Below are 24114 nucleotides of genomic sequence, written 5' to 3' on the forward strand. Positions count from 1 at the left end.
AACAAAGTACTGATTAACCTGTCTAGAAACGCGTTTCCGCTAGCGCACAGCCAATGAAATCCCCTCGCCAACAGCCAATGAAATTGCAGGGCGCCAAATTCAATCAACAGAAATCTCATAATTCAAATTTCTCAAACATACTAAACATACTAGTATTAGACACCATTTTAAAGATAACATTCTCCTTAATCCAACCACAGTGTCCAATTTCAAAAAGGCTTTTCGGCGAAAGCAGAACATGTCATTATTTTAGGTCAGCAACTAGTCACAGAAAGCATACAGCGATTTTCCAACCAAAGAGAGGAGTCACAAAAAGCAGAAATAGAGATAAAATGAATCACTAGCCTTTGATATTCTTCATCAGATGACACTCCCGGGACAACATGTTACACAATACATGTATGTTTTGTTCGATCAAATTCATATTTATATCCAAAAACCTCAGTTTTGGCTTTGCCTCCAAAACATCCCGTGAATTTGCAGAGAGCCACATCAATTTACAGAAATACTCACAATAAACATTGATAAAAGATACAAGTGTTATTCACAGAATTAAAGATATACTTCTCCTTAATGCAACCGCTGTGTCAGATTTTTTTTTTACTTTACGGAAAAATCAAACCATGCAATAATCTGAGTACGTCGCTCAGAGACCAACACAACCCAAAAAGATATCCGCCATGTTGGAGTCAACAGAAGTCAGAAATAACATTATAAATATTCCCTTACCTTTGATGATCTTCATCAGAATGCACTCCCAGGAATCCCAGTTCCACAATAAATGTTTGATTTGTTCGATAAAGTTCATCATTTATGTCCAAATATCTCCTTTTTGTTAGCGCGTTTAGCCCAGTATTCCAAATTCATGACACGCGATCACTAAGGGCAGACGAAAAGTCCAAAAGTTCCATTACAGTCCTTGGAAACATGTCAAACGAAGTATAGAATCAATCTTTAGGATGTTCTTAACATAAATCTTCAATAATAATTCCTCTCCGGTCTTCAGAAATGCAATGGACCAGAGCTCGCTGTTGGTCAGCTTGTGGCTCTCTGGGAGAGACCTTACTCAATCCCCTCTCATTGGCCCTCACTTCATAGTAGAGGCATCAAACAAGGTTCTAAAGACTGCTGACATCTAGTGGTAGCCTTAGGAAGTGCAATATGACCCCATAGACACTGTGTATGCGATAGGCCAAGAGTTGAAAAACTACAAACCTCAGATTTCCTCTTCCTGGTTGGATTTTTCTCAGGTTTTCGCCTGACATATGAATTATATTATACTCACAGACATCATTCAAACAGTTGTAGAAACTTGGGAGTGTTTTCTATCCAAATCGACTAATAATATGCATATATTCGCAACTGGGACTTAGTAGCAGGCAGTTTACTCTGGGCACGCTTTTCATCCAAATGTGAAAGACTAATACCTGAGAGACTACTACTACATGAGAGACTACTACTATCTGAGAGACTACTACATGAGAGACTACTACTACCTGAGAGACTACTACTACCTGAGAGACTACTACTACCTGAGAGACTACTACTATCTGAGAGACTACTACTACCTGAGAGACTACTACTACCTGAGAGACTACTACTATCTGAGAGACTACTACATGAGAGACTACTACTACCTGAGAGACTACTACTACCTGAGAGACTACTACTACCTGAGAGACTACTACTACCTGAGAGACTACTACTACCTGAGAGACTACTACTACCTGAGAGACTACTACTATCTGAGAGACTACTACTACCTGAGAGACTACTACATGAGAGACTACTACACGAGAGACTACTACTACCTGAGAGACTACTACTACCTGAGAGACTACTACTACCTGAGAGACTACTACTACCTGAGAGACTACTACATGAGAGACTACTACACGAGAGACTACTACTACCTGAGAGACTACTACTACCTGAGAGACTACTACTACCTGAGAGACTACTACATGAGAGACTACTACTACCTGAGAGACTACTACTACCTGAGAGACTACTGCTACCTGAGAGACTACTACTACCTGAGAGACTACTACTACCTGAGAGACTACTACTATCTGAGAGACTACTACTATCTGAGAGACTACTACTATCTGAGAGACTACTACTATCTGAGAGACTACTACTACCTGAGAGACTACTACATGAGAGACTACTACTATCTGAGAGACTACTACTATCTGAGAGACTACTACTATCTGAGAGACTACTACTACCTGAGAGACTACTACTACCTGAGAGACTACTACTATCTGAGAGACTACTACATGAGAGACTACTACTACCTGAGAGACTACTACTACCTGAGAGACTACTACTACCTGAGAGACTACTACTACCTGAGAGACGACTACTACCTGAGAGACTACTACTACCTGAGAGACTACTACTATCTGAGAGACTACTACTACCTGAGAGACTACTACATGAGAGACTACTACACGAGAGACTACTACTACCTGAGAGACTACTACTACCTGAGAGACTACTACTACCTGAGAGACTACTACTACCTGAGAGACTACTACTATCTGATAGACTACTACTATCTGAGAGACTACTACTATCTGAGAGACTACTACTACCTGAGAGACTACTACATGAGAGACTACTACTATCTGAGAGACTACTACTATCTGAGAGACTACTACTACCTGAGAGACTACTACTACCTGAGAGACTACTACTATCTGAGAGACTACTACTATATGAGAGACTACTACTACCTGAGAGACTACTACATGAGAGACTACTACTACCTGAGAGACTACTACTATATGAGAGACTACTACTACCTGAGAGACTACTACTATCTGATAGACTACTACTACCTGAGAGACGCCACTCTGCATCTCAATAAACTGGCCCTGCATGGTATTCAACTTCCCCTGCATTAGGTTCATCGCCTACTGCTAGTTGTTTACCTGTCTGTGGGCCCTCTGCATCATCTCATCACCTTGCAGACATCAGGAGGGTTTATCAGACTGAGATTAAGAGACTTGGACCATCTTTAGGATTCTTTCTCACCCAATTCTCATTTAATTGGAAATGCACCTCAGTGCAGATGTTACATGTGTTATGTAGAAAAACCTTACCCTAATACGGGTCCACCATGGAGTGATACTATACAATCATTGGGATGTCGACCTGCTCATGGCTTACTGATGGAGGAACATGAGCAAGATTTCAGGACAAAGCCTTGGTTTACCAATGATATGTTCATCACACCACAACTATTGAACTGTACAAATGAAGTCAATCCTTACTCCATTGGTGGTTGTTCATAGAGGACTTTTGGGAAAGTTGGCAGAATTTTGCAACCTTACATCAGACCAATCAGAAGCGCAGTGTATAAATAGTTACCTCGAGGAGCGTTATTCATGGTTTGCTTTCTCAGATAAAGCAAATTTAGTGATACACAAGCCTTCAGGCAACTTTCTATCTTGTGCCTGGATAATGGAACCACAGAACTAGAGGTATCCCTTCGTATTATGGCATCATAATCATAACTGCATCACCAATAGTTAAATCTAGGTCATCAATGTCATAGCAACCAGAGACTCTTCTATTGATTGTGACATAATAGTTCCATACAATTCCATATCATGTTGAATTCAGATTGAATAAGTAACATGTAGGATACTTAAACTATTGCCTACAATCCTATGAGGATTAAATGTCCAATGCCAGAATCATGACACAGGACAGCACAAGGTCTAATGGAACACTGAGTATCAGGCATTTACACAGCGGAACTTTAAGATACATTCTAAAATCCCCTGAAACTAAATACATAGAGCCGTAAAATGTGCACGTGTACAGAACCATCTTTGTTACACTAGCAATCTATAGTATAGTCCTTACTGCACATCTGCCTCCAACTCTGTTTTAGGCCCATCAATGTCTTAAAGAAATGTCATCACTAAACAACTGAATAAGTTCCTCTATAAATAGACCTGCAGCACATTACAGTTAGTGGATAGACATTGGGTTGAATTACAGTATTTTAGGGCATCACAGATTCCAGTTGGTGACCTGGATAATGTGGCTGCTGTTGGAATCCTCCTGCTCCTTCTCCTATGGAACAGGACCCAGCTGTCCTCAATTCATGTCATTATCATATCACAGTGTCCTCTTGGCATGATGCAGACATATCACTGTGTATATGTTGTGTCACTGCTATGGAACACAGTCTAAAGGCGTGCCACATGCTAGCCCCCTGGGAGCAGCATACAGTCAAGTGTTGTTGCTGTATGTTGACACCAAAACATCCCCAATGGGCCCCCATGAATCCCCCATCACGACACACACTTATCACCGACAGATACAATTTGCACACTCACACATATACACACATATACACACGCACACACATGTACACACACATGCACACACACATTGTAGTGATACACACACTGTGTGATGAGGATGCCGTGTCTCTCATAGAAAGCAGCAGGGTACGATGTGCCTCTAATCCTTTGTTATTAATTGTGTCTTAAACAAGCGGCGCCTACTCAGTCCTCCTGGTGTCAGCAGCACCCAGAGTATCCATGGAAACTGCAGGCTGGGCCCAGCTCATGGAGAGATGCAGTCTGTTGCCTGACAGGCAGAAAATGCCTCATGTAAATAGTGTGAATGAGAGTGCCCTCTAGTGTTATGTTCTTGCAAGTGCATGGAAGAGAATATAAAACAAGGGTCTTGATCAACTCAAACAGGGGAAATATGACGTGTGGAGCATTGTGCTCTAGAATCAGAATTAGTTTGTTAGATATTTGATTGGTTTCGTCTAGTTTTAAAACACAAGTGAAAGTGCATGTGAGAGCAAAAACAATGCTAGAGCAAAGGCCAATGTAAACAACACAAACCAGTGGAAAAAAATCATCTGCCATTTTGTATCCAGCAACACCATCTACCGGTGAGATTTGTTAATATATAAAAACATGAATCAGTCATTCACATCTATTACAGTTCATATCAAGAAATCAGTCAATTGAAATAGATTCATTAGGCCCTAGTCCATGGATTTCACATGACTGGGCAAGGGCGTAGGCCCACCCACTTGGGAGCAAGGCCCAGTCAATCAGATTGAGTTTTTCCCCACAAAAGGGCTTTATTAGAGACAGAAATACTCCTGTTTCATCAGCTGTCCGGGTGACTGGTCTCAGACGATCCCACAGGTGAAGAAACCGGATGTCGAGGTCCTGGGCTGACGTGGTCTGCGGTTGTACGAACTGCCAAATTCTCTAGAACAACGTTGGAGGCGGCTTATGGTATAGCAATGAACATTCAATTCTCTGGCAACAGCTCTGGTAGACATTCCTGCATTCAGCATGCCAATTGAATGCTCCTTCAAAACTTCATACATCTGTGGCATTGTGTGTGTGACAAAACTGCACATTTTATTTTCCCCTGTTTTTTTTTTTTTTTCACCTGTGTAATGATCATGCTGTTTCATCAGCTTCTTGATACGCCACACCTGTCAGATTTATAGATTATCTTGGCAAAGGAGAAATGCTCACGAACAGGGATGTAAATTTGTGCACAACATTTGGGAGAAATAAGCTTTTTGTGCGTATGGAACATTTCTGTGATCTTTTATTTCAGCTTATGAAACATGGGAAAAACACTTTATATATTGCATTTATATAGAGAACCCTTTAGGTTCAGTTAAGACTGAAAAAATAAACAAAACATTGTGTACATTCAGCTGTAAACTAGTTGGAACACAACGCCTGACATGTAACATTTTACTCGTGAAACAGATATGTTGAACTAGCTTGCTTGAGGTTTTGATATAACATATAGCCTAATACAGCTTTACTAAGAGCAAGGTGAGGTTTCTTGCATCTAAAACCAAGTATTATTAAATGTAATAAGAAAATGAAATAGACTAGAATAATGCATGGATAGTAAAGGGGGATTGAACATTAAAGTGTTGCTTCTAAAGTTCAGTACATTTCAGACAATAGTTTTTAAAGTCGTCCTCACGAGCCAAAATGGGTCCCCGAAAAACATGCACAATTGTGTACTACATCATCCATTTGTTATGATATGTCATGTCCTGCAAAACATTTTTTTTTAATTGTTTGCAATTTAAAAATTTTACGAATTCCAATTCGTATAATATGGTACGAGTTTGTAAGTGCTTAAGATCCCGACTGCATCTAAGTGTAAATAATAAATGTGTTAATGTCTGTTTTGTATGGTGTGCAGTAAAACCAAAACGCATATATTTTTTCAGCGCTTCATATCAATAACCATTCTACCTTGTAAGTGCACTAGAGTGCACATATCTAAAGATATAAAATACACTTTGCCAAATATACTTTCATGTGTAAAATTTGAACACACGATACAAAATTTGAACACACTGACATACATTTTCATAAAAAACTACATATTTTACCAAATACTATTAAAGACTACAATGTGATGGTGATGAGGATTGTAGGAAAGTGATCCTTTCTCTCCTTATGACAGAACATTAGGTGACATTGGTCCCTGATGTGAGTATTACATCTACAGTAAAACTACGTGTTTGTCTCCTGTTAATACAATATTCTCTGATAAAGATGTTTGTAATAAAGTGTAAAAGAGAAATAATATAAAATCCTGATAAACAATAAAGGTCCTACAGCTGATGACAGGGTTGTGTGCAACTAAGCATTTGCATAACGTATGATATCTCCCCACCACTAGGAGGCTCTTTACTTCTTGTCTTTGACAGGCTGCTCAATAAGTTCCCCCTTGTGATACTTCTGTCCGATCCCATAAGGCACGTGTGCAGCGATGGTCCCCAGCTTCTTGGCTCCCTCGATGTGGAACATCTGGTCGTCAAAGAATATGTGGGGACGGATCATTTGCAGGAGAGGCCCTTTGGGGGCCCCGGCTAGGAACAGGGCTTCGTCGATCTCCAGGCCCCAGCTCCTGAGGGTCTTGAGGACACGGGCCCCTGAGCTGGCTGCACTGCGGGCTGTTACCAGGTAGGTACGAATGGGGCAGGTCATACGCTCGTTCTTGGCGTAGAACTTTCTCTGGAGCTTCCCCAGCGCCTCCAGGAAACACTTCAAGGGACCCTGAGAGAAACAAATGAGACACAGGGTTACCATAGTATTGTTTTTACTTTTGTCCAAAATCAAAGTAAATAATACATATCAATGGGTTATTGGGATAGTCCCCTATTATAGATGGTCTTTAAATGTTCTAACTATCACCAAGATATTAACTGCCAATGTTGATATGCAACAACTTGGTACAATTAAGGGATTAGGGTTATTAAAAAAGGGTTACAAAAGGGTTCTTCGGCTGTCCCCACAGGATAACCCTGTTTGGTTCCCGGTAGAACCCTTTTTGGTCCCGGGTAGAACCCTTTTGAGTTTCATGTAAAACCCTCTGTGGAAAGGGTTCTACCTGGAACCAAAAAGGGTTCATCAAACGGTTTCCTATGGGGACATCCAAATAACCCCTTTACATTGTAGATAGCCCATTTTTTCTAACAGTGTAGGAGACTCCAAATAAGGAAATCTGAAGAAAAAAAACAATGTCAAACATTTACATAAAATGTAGGCATGTAGTACTTCAGAGTCCTCTCGTGATTACCTTTTTAAGAGGTATGTTCTCAAACTCCTGCTCGTGCTCAAAGAACTTATCCAGGCCACGTTGTTTCGCGATGATCTCCGACTCATCAGAGAAGAGGACTGCGTCTCCGTCAAAAGCTACTTTCAGCTGTGTGTCGGACAGTTGGTTCTCCACATCTCCAGATGCAAACATGGTCGCTGCAGCAATGCCTGTTTATAAAATATTAGGGTTTTATACATTCTCATAACAAATAATCCCATAATCTTTAAATATTAATGATAGTTAATAATCTTTAAATATTTCTGCTCCAAAGAAACGTGTCCATAAACCAGAATACACATTTTTTTGTTGCTGGAATTGATTTGTTGCTTGAAGCAGCCAACCCCCTGGTCCTTGTCCTAGGAATTGATTTGAATCTGGATTGGCCATTTCAGGCCTCAGATCAATTAAGAGTATAATTATTGATTTTAAGATGACTCAACTGGTCTCAAAATGTGAAAAACCTTGTTATATTCTTATTTATTGATTTAATTCTTACTAATAACCCCCATAAATAGTGTCTAGTGCAGGTTTTCCAAAACTGGGGTACATGTAATGCCGTCGGGGGTACGACAAATAAATATCCGATTCACAATTTTTTAAATGAAAATAAATAAAAAATTAGTAGCCTCATTTCACTGGCAAAAATAAAATTAAACCATTTAGTGATCAGCGAAGTAACACAATGTCAAAAACAGGTAGCCTAGTCAAATTAACATCCAATCACATTAACCCTTACTCTCTAACGGGAATTCCACTAACGGTCCGTATGTAGCCAAACATACTGCTGCTCATTCCGTTGACATGAAAATGTATAAATGGTTAAAAAAAAGTAAGGCCCGCGTCCATAGAGACACATACCAGCTCTACTGGTAGTACTGCTACTACCAGCAGTACTACATCTGTACCTGTCGACAACACAAGTTGTTCTGCTTCCACAAGCACATCCAATGCTAGCATCAGTAATTTTACATTTGTTGTTAGCTCAGCTATTATGAACACTGACAGTTGTGAAATCGATGCAGCCGAAGAGCTACTGCCCCCTTGCCTGGGAAAGCACTGAACAACAGGACGTTGGACCATTTAGGAGGCGCTAATATGATGAGAACTACATTGATTTGTGGTTCACTTATATTGGGAGTAGTGCCTTTCCTCATCCACATTGTGTTATATGTGCAAAATTACTGTCACAACTCAATGACTCCTTCACAGACATTTAGAAACAAATATGCCAATTTGAAAAATAAGCAGCGGGAGTTTTTGGAGCAAGAATTAAGCAGCTCAGCGTTCAACACCAAAGTGCCCACAAAGCTCAACACTAAGCTAAGGACCCTGGGTCTAAACACCTCCCTCTGCAACTGGATCCTGGACTTCCTGACGGGCCGCCCCCAGGTGGTGAGGGTAGGTAGCAACACATCTGCCATGCTGATCCTAAACACTGGAGCTCCCCAGGGGTGCGTGCTCAGTCCCCTCCTGTACTCCCTGTTCACCCACAACTGCATGGCCAGACACGACTCCGACACCATCATTAAGTTTGCAGACGACACAACAGTGGTAGGCCTGATCACCAACAATGACAAGACAGCCTATAGGGAGGAGGTCAGAGACCTGTCCGGGTGTTGCCAGAATAACACCCTATCCCTCAACGTAACCAAGACTAAGGAGATGATTGTGGACTACAGGAAAAGGAGGACCGAGCATGCCCCCATTCTCTTCAACGGGGCTGTAGTGGAGCAGGTTGAGAGCTTCAAGTTCCTTGGTGTCCAAATCAATAACAAACTAGAATGGTCCAAACACACCAAGACAGTTGTGAAGAGGGCACGACAAAGCCTATTCCCCTCTAAGGAAACTAAAAAGATTTGGCATGGGTCCTGAGATCCTCAAAAGGTTCTACAGCTGCAACATCGAGAGCATCCTGACTGGTTGCATCACTGCCTGGTACGGCAATTGCTCGGCCTCTGACCGCAAGGCACTACAGAGGGTAGTGTGTATGGCCCAGTACATCACTGGGGCTAAGCTGCCTGCCAACCAGGACCTCTACACCAGGCAGTGTCAGAGGAAGCCCCTAAAAAATGTCAAAGACCCCATCCACCCCAGTCATAGACTGTTCTCTCTACTACCGCATGTCAGCGGTACCGGAGTGCCAAGTCTAGGACAAAAATGCCATAAGACTCCTGAACAGGTAATCAAATGGCTACTCTGACTATTTGCATTGTGTGTCCCCACAACCCCTCTTTTTACGTTGCTGCTACTCTCTGTTTATCATATATGCATAGTCACTTTAACTATACATTCATGTACATACTACCTCAATTGAGCTAACCAACCAGTTCTCCCACACATTGGCTAACCGGGCTATCTGCATTCTTTCATGCTACTGCTACTCTCTGTTCATCATATATGCATAGTCACTTTAACCAAATCTACATGTACATACTACCTCAATCAGCCTGACTAACCGGTGTCTGTATGTAGCCTCGCTACTGTATACAGCCTCGCTACTGTTATTTTCCACTGTTGTTTTATTTCTTTAGTTACCTATTGTTCACCTAATACCTTTTTGCACTATTGGTTAGAGCCTGTTAGTAAGCATTTCACTGTAAGGTCTGTTGTATTCAGCGCACGTGACAACTTTGATTTGATTCTTCAAACCATTGGAAACCAGGACAACAGGAGAGGATATTTTTAAAGTACTGGACAGCTTTGTGACATCAAATGGACTTGTGGTCAAGATGTGTTGGTATCTGTACTGATGGCGCAAAAGCCATGACAGGGAGACATAGTGGAGTGGTAACGCTCCCGATGCCACTTGGGTACACTGCAGCATCCACCAAGAGGCTCTTGCTGAAAAAGGAATGCCTGACAGCTTGAAAGATGTTTTGGACACGACAGTGAAAATGGTTCACTTTGTTAAAGTAAGGCCCCTGAACTCTTGTGTATTTTCTGCATTATGCAATGATATGGGCAGCGACCATGTAACACTTGTGCAACATACTGAAGTGTGCTGGTTATCACGGGGAAAGGTGTTGACACGTTTTTTTTTAACTTGAGAGACGAGCTTAAAGTTTTCATTACTGACCATAATTTTAATTTCTCTGACCGATTGCATGATGACGAGTTTCTCACAGGACTGGCCAATCTGGGTGATGTTTGTTCTCGCCTAAATTATCTGAATCTAGGATTACAGGGACTCTCCCCAACTATATTCAATGTTCAGGACAACATTGAGGCTGATTAAGACGTTGGAGCTCTGCTCTGTCTGCATTAAAAAGGACCTCACACGGGCCTTTCCATCATTGGATGATTTTTTGTGTGCGCAAATGAACTCAAGCTTACGGACAATGTCAAATGTGATATAGCGAAGCACCTGAGTGAGTTTGGTGCGCAATTACGCAGGTACTTTCCTGAAACGGATGACACAAACAACTGGATTGGTTCTCTTTCATGCCCTTCCTCCAGTCCACTTAATGATATCTGAACAAGAAAGCCTCATTGAAATTGCAACAAGCGGTTCTGTGAAAATTTCATTGAAATCAAAAGCCACTGCCAGATTTCTGGATTGGGCTGCGCTCAAAGTATCCTGCCTTGGCAAATAGCGCAGTTAAGACACTGATTTCCTTTGCAACCACGTACTGTACCTATGTGAGAGTGGATTCTCAGCCATCACTAAACTAAATACAGGCACAGACTGTGTGTGGGAAAGGACAGAGACTCTTTCCAATACAACCCAACATTGCAGAGTTATGTGCATCCTTTCAAGCACACCCTTCTCATTAACCTGTGGAGAATTATTCACCATTTTCAATGAACAAGTAAGGTTTTATATGTTAGATGGCTAAGTAAAGAGCAAAATGATTGATTATTATCATATTATTATTTGCGCCCTGGTCCTAAAGAGCTCTTTGTCACTTCCCACGAGCCGGGTTGTGACAAAAACTCACTCATTCTTATGTTTAATAAATATATTGTATAATGTGTGTGTGGCAGGCTTACAATGATGGCAAAAAACATTTGAGAGTGGGCTGACCCTTGTGCTGGAGGAGGTACGCAGCTGGAGGGGTAAATAAACACAAGTTCAACTGTAACACACAAACATATATACAGTTGAAGTCGGAAGTTTAGATACACCTCAGCCAAATACATTTAAACTCAGTTTCACAATTCCTGACATTTAATCCAAGTAAAGCTTCCCTGTCTTAGGATCACCACTTTATTTTAAGAATATGAAATGTCAGCATAATAGTAGAGAGAATGATTTATTTCAGATTTTATTTCTTTCATCACATTCCCAGTGGGTCAGAAGTTTACATACACTCAATTTGTATTTAGTAGCGTTGCCGTTAAATTGTTTAACTTGGGTCAAATGGTTTGGGTAGCCTTCCACAAGCTTCAACAATAAGTTGGGTGAATTTTGGCCCATTCCTCCTGACAGAGCTTGTGTAACTGAATCAGGTTTGTAGGCCTCCTTGCTCGCACATGCTTTTTCAGTTCTGCCCACACATTTTCTATGGGATTGAGGTCAGGGCTTTGTGATGGCCTCTCCAATACCTTGACTTTTTTGTCCTTAAGCCATTTTGCTTTAGGTCATTGTTCATTTGGAAGACCCATTTGCAACCAAGCTTTAACTGATGTCTTGAGATGTTACTTCAATATATCCACATAATTTTCCTACCTCATAATGCCATCTATTTTACCAGTCCCTGCTGCAGCAAAGCACCCCCACAACATGATGCTGCCACCCCCGTGCTTCACGGTTGGGATGGTGTTCTTCAGCTTGGAAGCCTCCCCCTTTTTCCTCCAAACATAATGGTCATTATTGCAAACAGTTCTATTTTTTGTTTCATCAGACCAAAAGACATTTCTCCAAAAAGTACAATCTTTGTCCCCATGTGCAGTTGCAAACCGTAGTCTGGCTTTTTTATGGCGGTTTTGGAGCAGTGGCTTCGTCCTTGCTGAGTGGCCTTTCAGGTTATGTCGATATAGGACTCGTTTTACTGTGGATATAGATACTTTTGTACCTGTTTCCTCCAGCATCTTCACAAGGTCCTTTGTTGTTCTAGGATTGATTTGCACTTTTCGCACCAAAGTAGGTTCATCTCTAGGAGACAGAACGCGTCTCCTTCCTGAGCTGTATGACAACTGCGTGGTCCCATGGTGTTTATACTTGAGTACTGTTGTTTGAACAGATGAACGTGGTACCTTCAAGCATTTGGAAATTGCTCCCCAGAATGAAGCATACTTGTGGAGGTATACAATGTTTTTTCTGAGGTCTTGGCTAATTTCTTTTGATTTTCCCATGATGTCAAGCAAATAGGCACTCAGTTTGAAGGTAGGCCTTGAAATACAGGCACACCTCCAATTGACTCAAATGATGGCAATTAGCCTATCAGAAACATCTAAAGCTATGACATCATTTTCTGGAATTTTCCAAGCTGTTTAAAGGCACAGTCAACTTAGTGTATGTGAACTTCTGACCCACTGGAATTGTGACACAGTGAATTATAAGTGAAATAATCTGTCTGTAAACAATTGTTATAAAAATGACTTGTGTCATGCACAAAGTAGATCAAGTTCCCAAAACTATAGTTTGATAAACAATACATTTATGGAGAGGTTGAAAAACGAGTTAATGACTCCAACCTAAGTGTATGTAAACATCCGACTTCAACTGTGTGTGTGTGTGTGTGTGTGTGTGTATATATATATATACACGGCCTGCAAGTGTGATCGGGGATTTTAATTACATACGTGTGTGTGTGTGTATATATACACACACGTATGTAATTAAAATCCCCGATCACACTTGCAGGCCGTGTCATGGTGACATTGGCTAACTACTCTCATGCGTAAATACATGTAATCAGGTCTAAGTTGTCTCACGCCGAACTGCACATCTGCAGGATGTCAAATCAAAGCCACTCCTTCAATTTAAAGTAGGTTTTGACGAAAATGTAAATGTGTCATTTTCACAAAGTTAGGATAATAACACGTTCAACTACTTAAGACATTGGCTCCAATCTAGGATGTGCCTTAATGAACAACTAAGGAATAATTCTTCACTTCTCTCATTGACTTCTCAAACCCCGGCCTGAACTGTTTGGTCTGTTTCACAAGCTTTCCTGGAAGTGTCGTGATGTTGTACAAGGAGCTACAGGAGGACAGGCTCATTGTAATGACTGGAAAGGAATAAACGGATGGGTAGCGTACACATCACACATGGAAACCACATGTTTGACTATGTTCCATTGATTCCATTCCAGCCATTACGATGAGTCACAACCTATTACAACAGCATCATCCATGCATTATATCTGTAGGCTATACTATAAAGTGTTACCACAATGTACATCTACAGTTGTTGACTTAGCACCATTGCTATGCTAAACAAGTTAATTCTCTAGAGGCTAAAAAACAGTGTCATCACCACCTACCCTCCTCAATGGCCTCAGTGACTTTCTCTCCATCCTTGGAGAGGTACAGGTTGGTCATGTAGGCCTTCAGATATCCAATGGGGCTTTTCCCTCCCGTCATACAGAATCTCTCAATGGTTAAATCTGTCAGACGAAACAACAAAAACATTATCACCGTATAGAAATGTGATGTAAAGTCATCAGGGTGGTGGCCAAAGATGGCCACTACATATCAAGAACAAGAGGCCTAAATATTTGGTCAAAGGAGCAGCATTAAAGCTGCAATATGTAACTTTTTGGTGACCCAACCAAATGCACATAGAAATATGAGTTATAGATCTTTCCTTCTCATTGAAAGCAAGTCTAACAAGCGGTAGATATCTTCTATTTGTATGCTTCCTGTTAAGTACATTTTTTTCATCTTTTACTTTTGGTTTTGTATACCAGGTGAAAATACAATATGTTTGTTTATGGAAAATGTATTTCACAGCAGTTTAGATACGATGACTGGCTGTTTGTTGCGAATTGTTTCCAATTTTAGCAACAAGAAAATGACGAGCGATTTCTGCATGTTGTACCTTTTAAATTGGATGTCCAATCATTCAATGGACCCCGAGAAAGAGCACCACCAACTGGTGCTGGTTTAAATATATAGGTACAACTGTCCCAGAGTCCCGGTAAGACGACTGATAACAAGCAGGAGATAGGGATGCATACAATCCACACTTTATTACCTTTTATCCAAACAGACACACACACAACTTTACAAAGGAGGGAACTAGTAGTATTGATAGTGTATAGTGTCAAAGATGCTTGGTCAGGAAATGTCCAGAGGCAGGATTGTCCATGTAGAAGGTCCAGATATTAGTTGAAGTGGTGCAAGGTTCTTATGACATGTTGTCTCTGCAACCCTAAGTTCAACAAAAGCATAGACTGTGTTGGGGTTTGAAATCCCCATCAGGTACAGCTTATGATTGACTGACCAGATCACATGAATCTAACCGGGGAAGAGAGTTCTGGAAGGGCCTTTTGCAACCCCCTAGCAACAGAGTAGTCAGGGCCAGAGGTGTGAAGCCAGGGGATGGTAACCGCTGCTGGGCTGGAGTTTCTCTCTAAAGTTTGTGCCTCTGTGTACCAGGGCCAGAGAGAGGGATTGAGATAGGGTTTTTAACAGGCCCCTTACTTTACATTACAAAACAGGTGTGTCTTATAACATCGTAGGTGTGGCTGTAACATTGCAGTAAGACTGGCAAAGCATGTCGGCGTGTTGTATGCGTGTTTTACGGACCGTAGTGATTGATGCTGTTGATGAGGCGCACCCCGACCTGGGCGTGGTTATTAGTCATCAGGACGATGTCAAACAGCTCCTCACTGTCGGGGTAGAGCTGCCTCAGTCTGGAGTTGACCGTCATCAGAGCCTGCAGTGTGTGTTTTCAGGGATTAAGAAACGATGACAACCTGGCTGGTTTGTATTAGACTAGACCAACTACAACCTGGCTGGTTTGTACTAGACTAGACCGACTACAACCTGGCTGGTTTGTATTAGACCAGACCGACTACAACCTGGCTGGTTTGTATTAGACCAGACCGACTACAACCTGGCTGGTTTGTATTAGACCAGACCGACTACAACCTGGCTGGTTTGTATTAGACCAACTACAACCTGGCTGGTTTGTATTAGACCAACTACAACCTGGCTGGTTTGTATTAGACCAACTACAACCTGGCTGGTTTGTACTAGACCAACTACAACCTGGCTGGTTTGTACTAGACCAGCTACAACCTGGCTGGTTTGTACTAGACCAGCTACAACCTGGCTGGTTTGTACTAGACCAGCTATAACCTGGCTGGTTTGTACTAGACCAGCTATAACCTGGCTGGTTTGTACTAGACCAGCTATAACCTGGCTGGTTTGTACTAGACCAGCTATAACCTGGCTGGTTTGTACTAGACCAGCTATAACCTGGCTGGTTTGTACTAGACCAGCTATAACCTGGCTGGTTTGTACTAGACCAGCTATAACCTGGCTGGTTTGTACTAGACCAACTACAACCTGGCTGGTTTGTATTAGACCAACTACAACCTGGCTGGTTTGTATTAGACTAGACCGACTACAACCTGGCTGGTTTGTATTAGACTAGACCGACTACAACCTGGCTGGTTTGTATTAGACCAACTACAACCTGGCTGGTTTGATTAGACCAACTACAACCTGGCTGGTTTGTATTAGACCAACTACAACCTGGCTGGTTTGTATTAGACCAACTACAACCTGGCTGGTTTGTATTAGACTAGACCGACTACAACCTGGCTGGTTTGTATTAGACTAGACCGACTACAACCTGGCTGGTTTGTATTAGACCAACTACAACCTGGCTGGTTTGATTAGACCAACTACAACCTGGCTGGTTTGTATTAGACCAGACCGACTACAACCTGGCTGGTTTGTATTAGACTAGACCGACTACAACCTGGCTGGTTTGTATTAGACTAGTCCAACTACAACCTGGCTGGTTTGTATTAGACCAACTACAACCTGGCTGGTTTGTATTAGACCAGTCCGACTACAACCTGGCTGGTTTGTATTAGACCAGACCGACTACAACCTGGCTGGTTTGTATTAGACCAGACCGACTACAACCTGGCTGGTTTGTATTAGACCAGACCGACTACAACCTGGCTGGTTTGTATTAGACCAGACCGACTACAACCTGGCTGGTTTGTATTAGACCGACTACAACCTGGCTGGTTTGTATTAGACCTGGTTTGTATTACAACCTGGCTGGTTTGTATTAGACCGACTACAACCTGGCTGGTTTGTATTAGACCGACTACAACCTGGCTGGTTTGTATTAGACCGACTACAACCTGGCTGGTTTGTATTAGACCGACTACAACCTGGCTGGTTTGTATTAGACTAGACCAACTACAACCTGGCTGGTTTGTATTAGACTAGACCAACTACAACCTGGCTGGTTTGTATTAGACTAGACCAACTACAACCTGGCTGGTTTGTACTAGACTAGACCAACTACAACCTGGCTGGTTTGTACTAGACTAGACCAACTACAACCTGGCTGGTTTGTATTAGACCAACTACAACCTGACTGGTTTGTACTAGACTAGACCAACTACAACCTGACTGGTTTGTACTAGACTAGACCAACTACAACCTGACTGGTTTGTACTAGACTAGACCAACTACAACCTGACTGGTTTGTACTAGACTAGACCAACTACAACCTGACTGGTTTGTACTAGACTAGACCAACTACAACCTGACTGGTTTGTACTAGACTAGACCAACTACAACCTGGCTGGTGTGTATTAGACTGAAAGCCACGGCTCCAATCTGATAGACAGGTACCTCTACAATATATTATCAAAAAGGCTCAACATTGAATACCTCCCATCACAAAAATATTAATTTTCAAACCTTTACACAAGGGTTCCTCGAATGAACTTTTCAGAGGGGTTCCTCAAGAAAACCTTTTTCAACTGGAAAGGTTCTGTAGGTGTGGCAACCCTAAAGGTTCTTCCAGGCACCTTTACTTCTAAGAGTATAGAACAGTTTAAATAGGGAAAAACAAGAATATTCTGCCAAAGTGTCATTCATGCATAGATGGTGTGCATAATTGTGGGAAACAATATTGCCTATTGTAATTCTGAGCAAAACACTATTCTAGATGCATTACACAAATTCCATCTAGGCCTAAAGACATTGGCATCACAGTGAATGAAGTTTCCTTTTCACCCACAATACAGAATCTACATGAAGTCATAGTGCAACCCCACCCTCTTATACTCCCATATACAGACATGCAAGTAGGCCAAATCTTTAGTTAATTCAATCCCTCAAATATACCTTCACAAGGGGAAACGCAACACCTGGCATGAGTGGCTCATTCTCGTGCTCCTGTTGATTCATGTAGGCCATATACTTCTCGACTCCCTCTTCCTCATAGATCTTCCGTTCCTCATCCATGTTGAACAGGGTTCGAGAGGAGACGGCGATTGTCACGGCATTCTGGGGTTTGGGCTATTTGGAAAACAACATTTTAAAGCAAAAAGTTTTTGTCAAATAAATTAACAATATTGTATACGTGAAGATAGTGATTTTATAGGCACAAGGCAAACAGCTGCATATGTAGAAATGTATCACTTACGGGTTTAAGTTTCTCTGTTTTTAAACTGTCAGAACAGGCTTTTGATGCTGTCCAGTCCTTTTCCTCTCCAGCGTTAGTGGCTGCTGGATCGGTAGGTTTGATTTCACTCATATTTGGCCTGGGATGGAAAAGTTTTAGGTCTGGTAGATCCGTAACACTGATTCCAAATGTAGATGGACAGACCATCTACGATGACACCTTTATGGAAATGTTTGGATGGGCGTGTCTAACTCTGTTGTTCAGCGTTCTCTTACAACAGATCTGATATGTCATATAACTCGCAAACACTCATGGGATAGGCTAAAGGCTGCTTTGACTATCACTGTTCAAAAATGCAACTCGTTTGTCAGTTGACTTCACCTATATTGTGGTCTGTCTAACACGTTCTGACAGAGCTCAGAATGTGTTATCGGACAGCTATATATACAAGCATTTCGCTACACTTACCCTATTTTGTGATTCTCACCAAATATATTGTTGTTTTCTCACACTATTAAAACCCAAAAAGTGAATATCGCGATTATAAAGCTCTCTTTATAGATCACATATTTCAAACAAATAATCTGAACTAAAAACTCCACACATATTTTGGAATGTATTTGCATCCTTGAAAATCGCTAATCAATATCCAAAAACAGTACATAATTTTCTCTGCGAACCTATACATCGTCATCTTCTCTTTTTTGTGGCACCAATGTGAGGGTTTATAGCAGGGGAAACGGTGCTGCAGTATTCTAGTGTGTGGTGCGGGTGTGATGAGAGGTCCGGTTGAATATGACCATACGAGCGCCGATGCCTTGATCCACAGGCGAAATCCCAGGGGGACGGGGGGACACAACCCCCCCATCCTGGGAAAAATATGATTTGTACCCCCCAATATATCACTGGAAACATAACTATGTAATTTCAATAATATTAATAATACGCAATGAAAGCACTTTTGTAGACACTTATTAGCTCGTTTATAAATTTCAAAAGATTGCGACCCCCACCCTTTGCCTCACAATGGTTTGATCCACTGCCTCCCAACCCTCAGCAGTGGCACAAGATGCAGGTACTGTGCATGTGTGGGAATCTGACGGTATCTACCACTCAATACAAGAAAACACATTTAATAACCGTCACCAGTCTTCATTTTCGCTGTATTTTATTACAGGTCACACTATGTTAGCTGATGTTTGCTAGCTAGCTACAGTAACATCAACCAGTGTGTGCAGCTCTTTGAATTTGAGTCAATGAGAGAAACTAGCAATGCAATGTTGTGTGTTCCTTAACTGGCAAGGTAACAGGGTTCGTGTCTACGGTCTGAAAGTCACTTAATACACGTAACTAACGTGATGTTAATCCAGTCAATCGCACCATAATGTTTTATGTTGTCAGGGTTCACACATACACACAATAGCTGAATTTGCACAGCCAGCGAGCAAACTAAAGCAAACATTAGCTAGCAAGCTAGCTAGTAACTATTCAATTTACGTGGAGTCGTCAAATATTCCATCTTTGACATCGTCTGTTTATTCCAAGATCAGCATGTAGCTGTAGTGCTTCGACGTCCCTGTGATAAGGTTAGCGATAAACTGAACTCCAGACGGACATTACTCTTCTACCATTGTCTTAAATATATGTAATGGTCTCGTTGCAAAAGCTAAATTGTCGCTTGGGGACTTTGAAGCACCTGTGTGCCGATCTTGAGTAAACTGACGATAGCAAAGATTATAGCAAACGCCACCGAAACGGAATTGGTGCTCGCTAGCTCTGCAAATTCAGCTATTGTTGGAAGCCAGCCACTAAAAAAACAAACTATATTACAATTACAAAAGATTGCAGCATACGTTGTGTAAATGGTGAACTCATACAGCTGTCAACCCTTATCACTGCCATCCGTTTGATATTTGCTAGCTGACCAGCTAGCTAACTTTTAGATTGAAGGCCATCTAGAATGATAGAAGATGGTAGAAGCCCATCTCCTACTGGTAATAACCTGAACACTGTGTGTGTGTAGCCAGCCAGGTAGAAAAATGGCAGAAAAGGGGTATTTTTCAGTACACTAAAACGCAAAGTAAGAACCCTAGTAGCCTAATATCTCAAAAACTAGTTGATAAAATGCTAATAAGAAAGTGAAATGCTAATAGAAATGTTTCACAATGATGTCATTAAGCATATCAGGCAACAGATGGCACACAGACGGCAGAGCTGGGGACAGATGGGCAGAGGGACAGGGAGTCTCAGGTAAGTTTGTTGAGTCTTTGTTTGGCAACGTTATGAAAGGTTTTTTAGACTTGTAAAATAGGGACATAATTGGAAAATGCCATGGATACACCCACTCTCAACTTAAACTGGTGACTGAACTAAGATTTGGTATTGCCTTTGTGATTGTGTAGTTTTGGGTAATGGTAGTTAGGAGTATGGCAAACACCTTATTTATTTTCTAGGATTCAGACTGTGAGGCAGTGAGGGTGGTGAAAGGGGAAGAGCCAGGGAGAGAGACTTCAGAGGACGGTGTCACAGCTATGGCAGGACCAGTATAGGGAACAGTGCCACTGCATTGTCCAGTTACCTCAGTTATGGCACAAAACCATATCAGCCACACCCACAATTTATAGAACCGCAAACTCTTGCCAACAGGGTGTTGACATTTCAAGAGAGATGGCTTCGCGATTTCCCCTGGCTACCTTATAATCCATCAATAAAAGGAGTGTTGTGTTTTCACTGTAGCCAAGGGTTTTCAAGCCAGCCATCTATTGGCCAAAGAGCAGATGCTGGCTTCATTAGTGCAGGATTTAGGAACTGGAGAAAAGCCATTGTAGAATTCACAGCACGTCAAAACTGCCAAACCCACCGCCACTTTGTAACTGTAAAAGCACACCAGTGAAATCCAATCAGTGTCCAGTTATCCTGTGCATGGGGTTAACAGAAGAAATGATGAAAGCTACCTTGCACTGTAGGAGAAAGCAACAACATTGATTGACTCCATTGAGACACACTCAAGACGATTTGCTGGCAAAACAGTGGATCACTATAGGGCAGAATCTTTTAAAGTGTTGGATGGTGTGGAGGTTCAGTTTGGCGACTGTTTTGACCAGGACAATCTAGATGTCCTGCAAACGTTGGAAAGAGCGCTTCTCACGGGGCAATTGGATGAGTCTCTAGATCAGTACCCAGAGCTGAACATAGATTCTCTTTCAGTGCAGTTGCCTCTCTTTTGAAACAAATACCCCTGTAGCAGCAGTGGAGAGGCAACAGGTCCTCAGGAAGCTTCCCGTGGAGGTGTGGGGGTTGGTTGACCAAGTTGAGGTGCTGATCAGAATTTTTTGTTTGTGGTGCCAGTGTCTTCATGTGAGGCTGAGAGGAGTTTCAGTGCACTCTGCAGGTTAAAGACTTGGCTACAGGCTAGCATGGGCCAAGAGAGACTGAGTTGTCTATAATGTACATAAAGACAGGCTGGACAAATGTTCGGTTCTTTTGTTCAGTAGTGTGTGTAGCAGTGGTTCTCAACCTTTTTTGGGTACTGGAACCACCGCATATTTTGGGGCAAGGCAGGCAAGGTTTTGAGTGGTCCTCAGGGACCTCCACCTCCACTATATTACATGTAAAGTTACTGGAACCCCTGCATATTTTGGGGCAATGCAGGCAAGGTTTTGAGTGGTCCTCAGGGACCTCCACCCCCTCTATATTATACGTCAAGTTACTGGAACCCCTGCATATTTTGGGGCAAGGCAGGCAAGGTTTTGAGTGGTCCTCAGGGACCTCCACCCCCTCTATATTATATGTAAAGTTACTGGAACCCCTGCATATTTTGGGGCAAGGCAGGCAAGGTTTTGAGTGGTCCTCAGGGACCTCCACCCCCTCTATATTATATGTAAAGTTACTGGAATCCGTGTGGTGATGAATACGTTCATTACACTTTTTTAGTTCACAGAACCCTTGCAATTACACCACTGACCAATAGGGTCCACGGACCCCTGTTTGAGAACCCCAGGTGTATAGTATATTTGTTCTTTTGTTTAGTAGTTTTCAGTTTTTAGTACATGACAGTACACATACTAATTATTTATTTTGTTATTCTTATTTAAAATTGCATATTTTGTGTGACATACTTGTCCATAGCTTCTGTTTGAAGAGTTGAGACACTGACTGAACAATAAATCAGTATTATTGAAGGATATTATGGTAGATTTTTTGGGGTTATTCATTGAGGTAGTTCTTTCACTTTTAGAATTGTACTTATTTTGAGCTTTTTGTTCTTGTAAAGCTGTTGTAGTAGACTCAGGCCAGTGGCACATATTTGATGACTATATAAATGTATCAGAAAAAGTCCAATTAAAAGGTAAATTCAATATGGAGACCAACTTTGTGATGGTTCTCAATGGAGATTCTTTTAGATGACATCACACCATATTCATTGTATTTATGAAAACTGCACCCATACAGAGTGTACAGTACCATTGCCACCTACTGCCCTTTCTTGGTATTGCTGGTTGTAAGTACAAATACCTGCATACATACTGTACTGATAAGGAACACTGCTATAACTATTATTAGTAGTAGTATTATAATGATTTAAAAAATTTGAACAAGTTGGGACAACCCTTCAGTTAACTACTGTACCTATCAATTATCCAGTTGTAGTAAATATGGTTCCTCAATATACATTTAACATATTACAACGTAGGCTGTGTTACAGCACTACTTTTGGTGTCCCCCTCAGGAATTGCTCTTGAGAAAATGTAATGTAATTGTCCCCTCCAAAGTTGATATCAGATTTTTGCCCCTGCACAAATGGTCCTTTTGTTTGATAAATTCCGTTGTTACATCCCCAAAATGTTGATTTATTTGGCGCGTTTCATTCAGAAAATACACCTGTTCCAACTTGCGCAACATGACTACAAAGTATCTAATAAGTTACCTGTAAACTTGATTCAAACATTTCAAACAACTTTCCTAATCCAATTTTAGGTATTTTTAAACGCAAATAATCGTTAACATTTAAGACGGAATAAACTGTGTTCAATATCGGACGAAAACAAAGTGGAGTACACTTGGCTATCCACCCAGAAAGGAAATGGCTACTTCTTAATTTCTCAAAGGAAAAACATCAACCAATTTCTAGACTGTTGACATCTAGTGGAAGTGATAGGAACTGCAAGCAAGTGCCTTAGAAATCTAGATCCACATAGAAAACCCATTGAAAAGAGAGTGACCTCAAAAAAAAATTCCTGGATGGTTTGTCCTCTGGGTTTCGTCTGCCAAATAAGTTCTGTTATACTGACAGACATAAGTTTAACAGTTTTAGAAACTTTAGAGTGTTTTCTATCCAAATCGACCAATTATATGCATATCCTAGCTTCTGGGCTGGAGTAACAGGCAGTTTACTTTGGGCACACTTTTAATCCGGATGTGAAAATAGTGCCCCCTGGCCTTAAGAAGTGTTAAGACACGAGGTTCATGAAATCAATGTTGCTAGTAACAGATTCCATTCATATTCTGACAATCTCTGAAACTCACTTAGATAATACCTTTGATGATTCAATGGTAGCAATACATGATTATAACATCCACAGAAAATACAGAAATGCCAAAGGTGGAGGTGTTGCCAATTAGAACCACATTTCTGGAAAGCTTAGAGAGGCTCTCGTGTTGAATACTGCTGAAGAAATATGGCTACAGGTTCATCTGCCTCATCTGAAGCCCATTCTTGTGGGAAGTTGCCATAGACCACCAAGTGCTAAAAGTCAGTATCTGGATAACATCTGTGAAATGCTTGATAATGTATGTGATATCAACAGAGGTATATTTTCTGGGTGATTTAAATATTGACTGGCTTTCATCAATCTGCCCACTCAAGAAAAAGCTTCAAACTGTAACCAGTGCCTGCAACCTGGTTCAGGTTATCAGTCAACCTACCA

At 41.4% G+C, this 24114-nt stretch overlaps 1 protein-coding gene and 1 long non-coding RNA gene across 2 annotated transcripts; both read right to left on the reverse strand.

Annotated features, from left to right (window-relative positions):
• Window positions 1-5592: 5592 nt before the first annotated feature.
• Window positions 5593-18953, reverse strand: LOC112217925 (cytosolic 5'-nucleotidase 1A). Its single transcript, XM_024378538.2, has 6 exons — window positions 18209-18953; window positions 17908-18081; window positions 15331-15460; window positions 14064-14186; window positions 7615-7802; window positions 5593-7091 (listed from the first exon to the last, which is right to left on the reverse strand). Exons 1-6 carry the CDS (start codon window positions 18392-18394, stop codon window positions 6723-6725), a joined length of 1170 nt encoding a protein of 389 aa, XP_024234306.2. The 5' UTR covers window positions 18395-18953; the 3' UTR covers window positions 5593-6722.
• Window positions 15467-17899, reverse strand: LOC121839991. The gene is made up of 3 exons (XR_006079287.1): window positions 16821-17899; window positions 16285-16783; window positions 15467-16195 (listed from the first exon to the last, which is right to left on the reverse strand). It is a non-coding gene; the product is annotated as an uncharacterized LOC121839991 (long non-coding RNA).
• Window positions 18954-24114: the final 5161 nt, after the last annotated feature.

This window comes from Oncorhynchus tshawytscha, linkage group LG18, assembly GCF_018296145.1.
Source record: "Oncorhynchus tshawytscha isolate Ot180627B linkage group LG18, Otsh_v2.0, whole genome shotgun sequence".
NCBI lineage: Eukaryota > Metazoa > Chordata > Actinopteri > Salmoniformes > Salmonidae > Oncorhynchus > Oncorhynchus tshawytscha.

Coding starts and splice junctions, on each gene's coding strand:
- LOC112217925 (XM_024378538.2), bottom strand. CDS start 18,394: ATGGTCTGTCCATCTACATTTGGAATCAGTGTTACGGATCTACCAGAC. Junction 14,187..15,330: donor CAACAGCATCAATCACTACG/GTCCGTAAAACA, acceptor TTCGTCTGACAG/ATTTAACCATTGAGAGATTC. Junction 7,803..14,063: donor CACTGAGGCCATTGAGGAGG/GTAGGTGGTGAT, acceptor TTTTATAAACAG/GCATTGCTGCAGCGACCATG.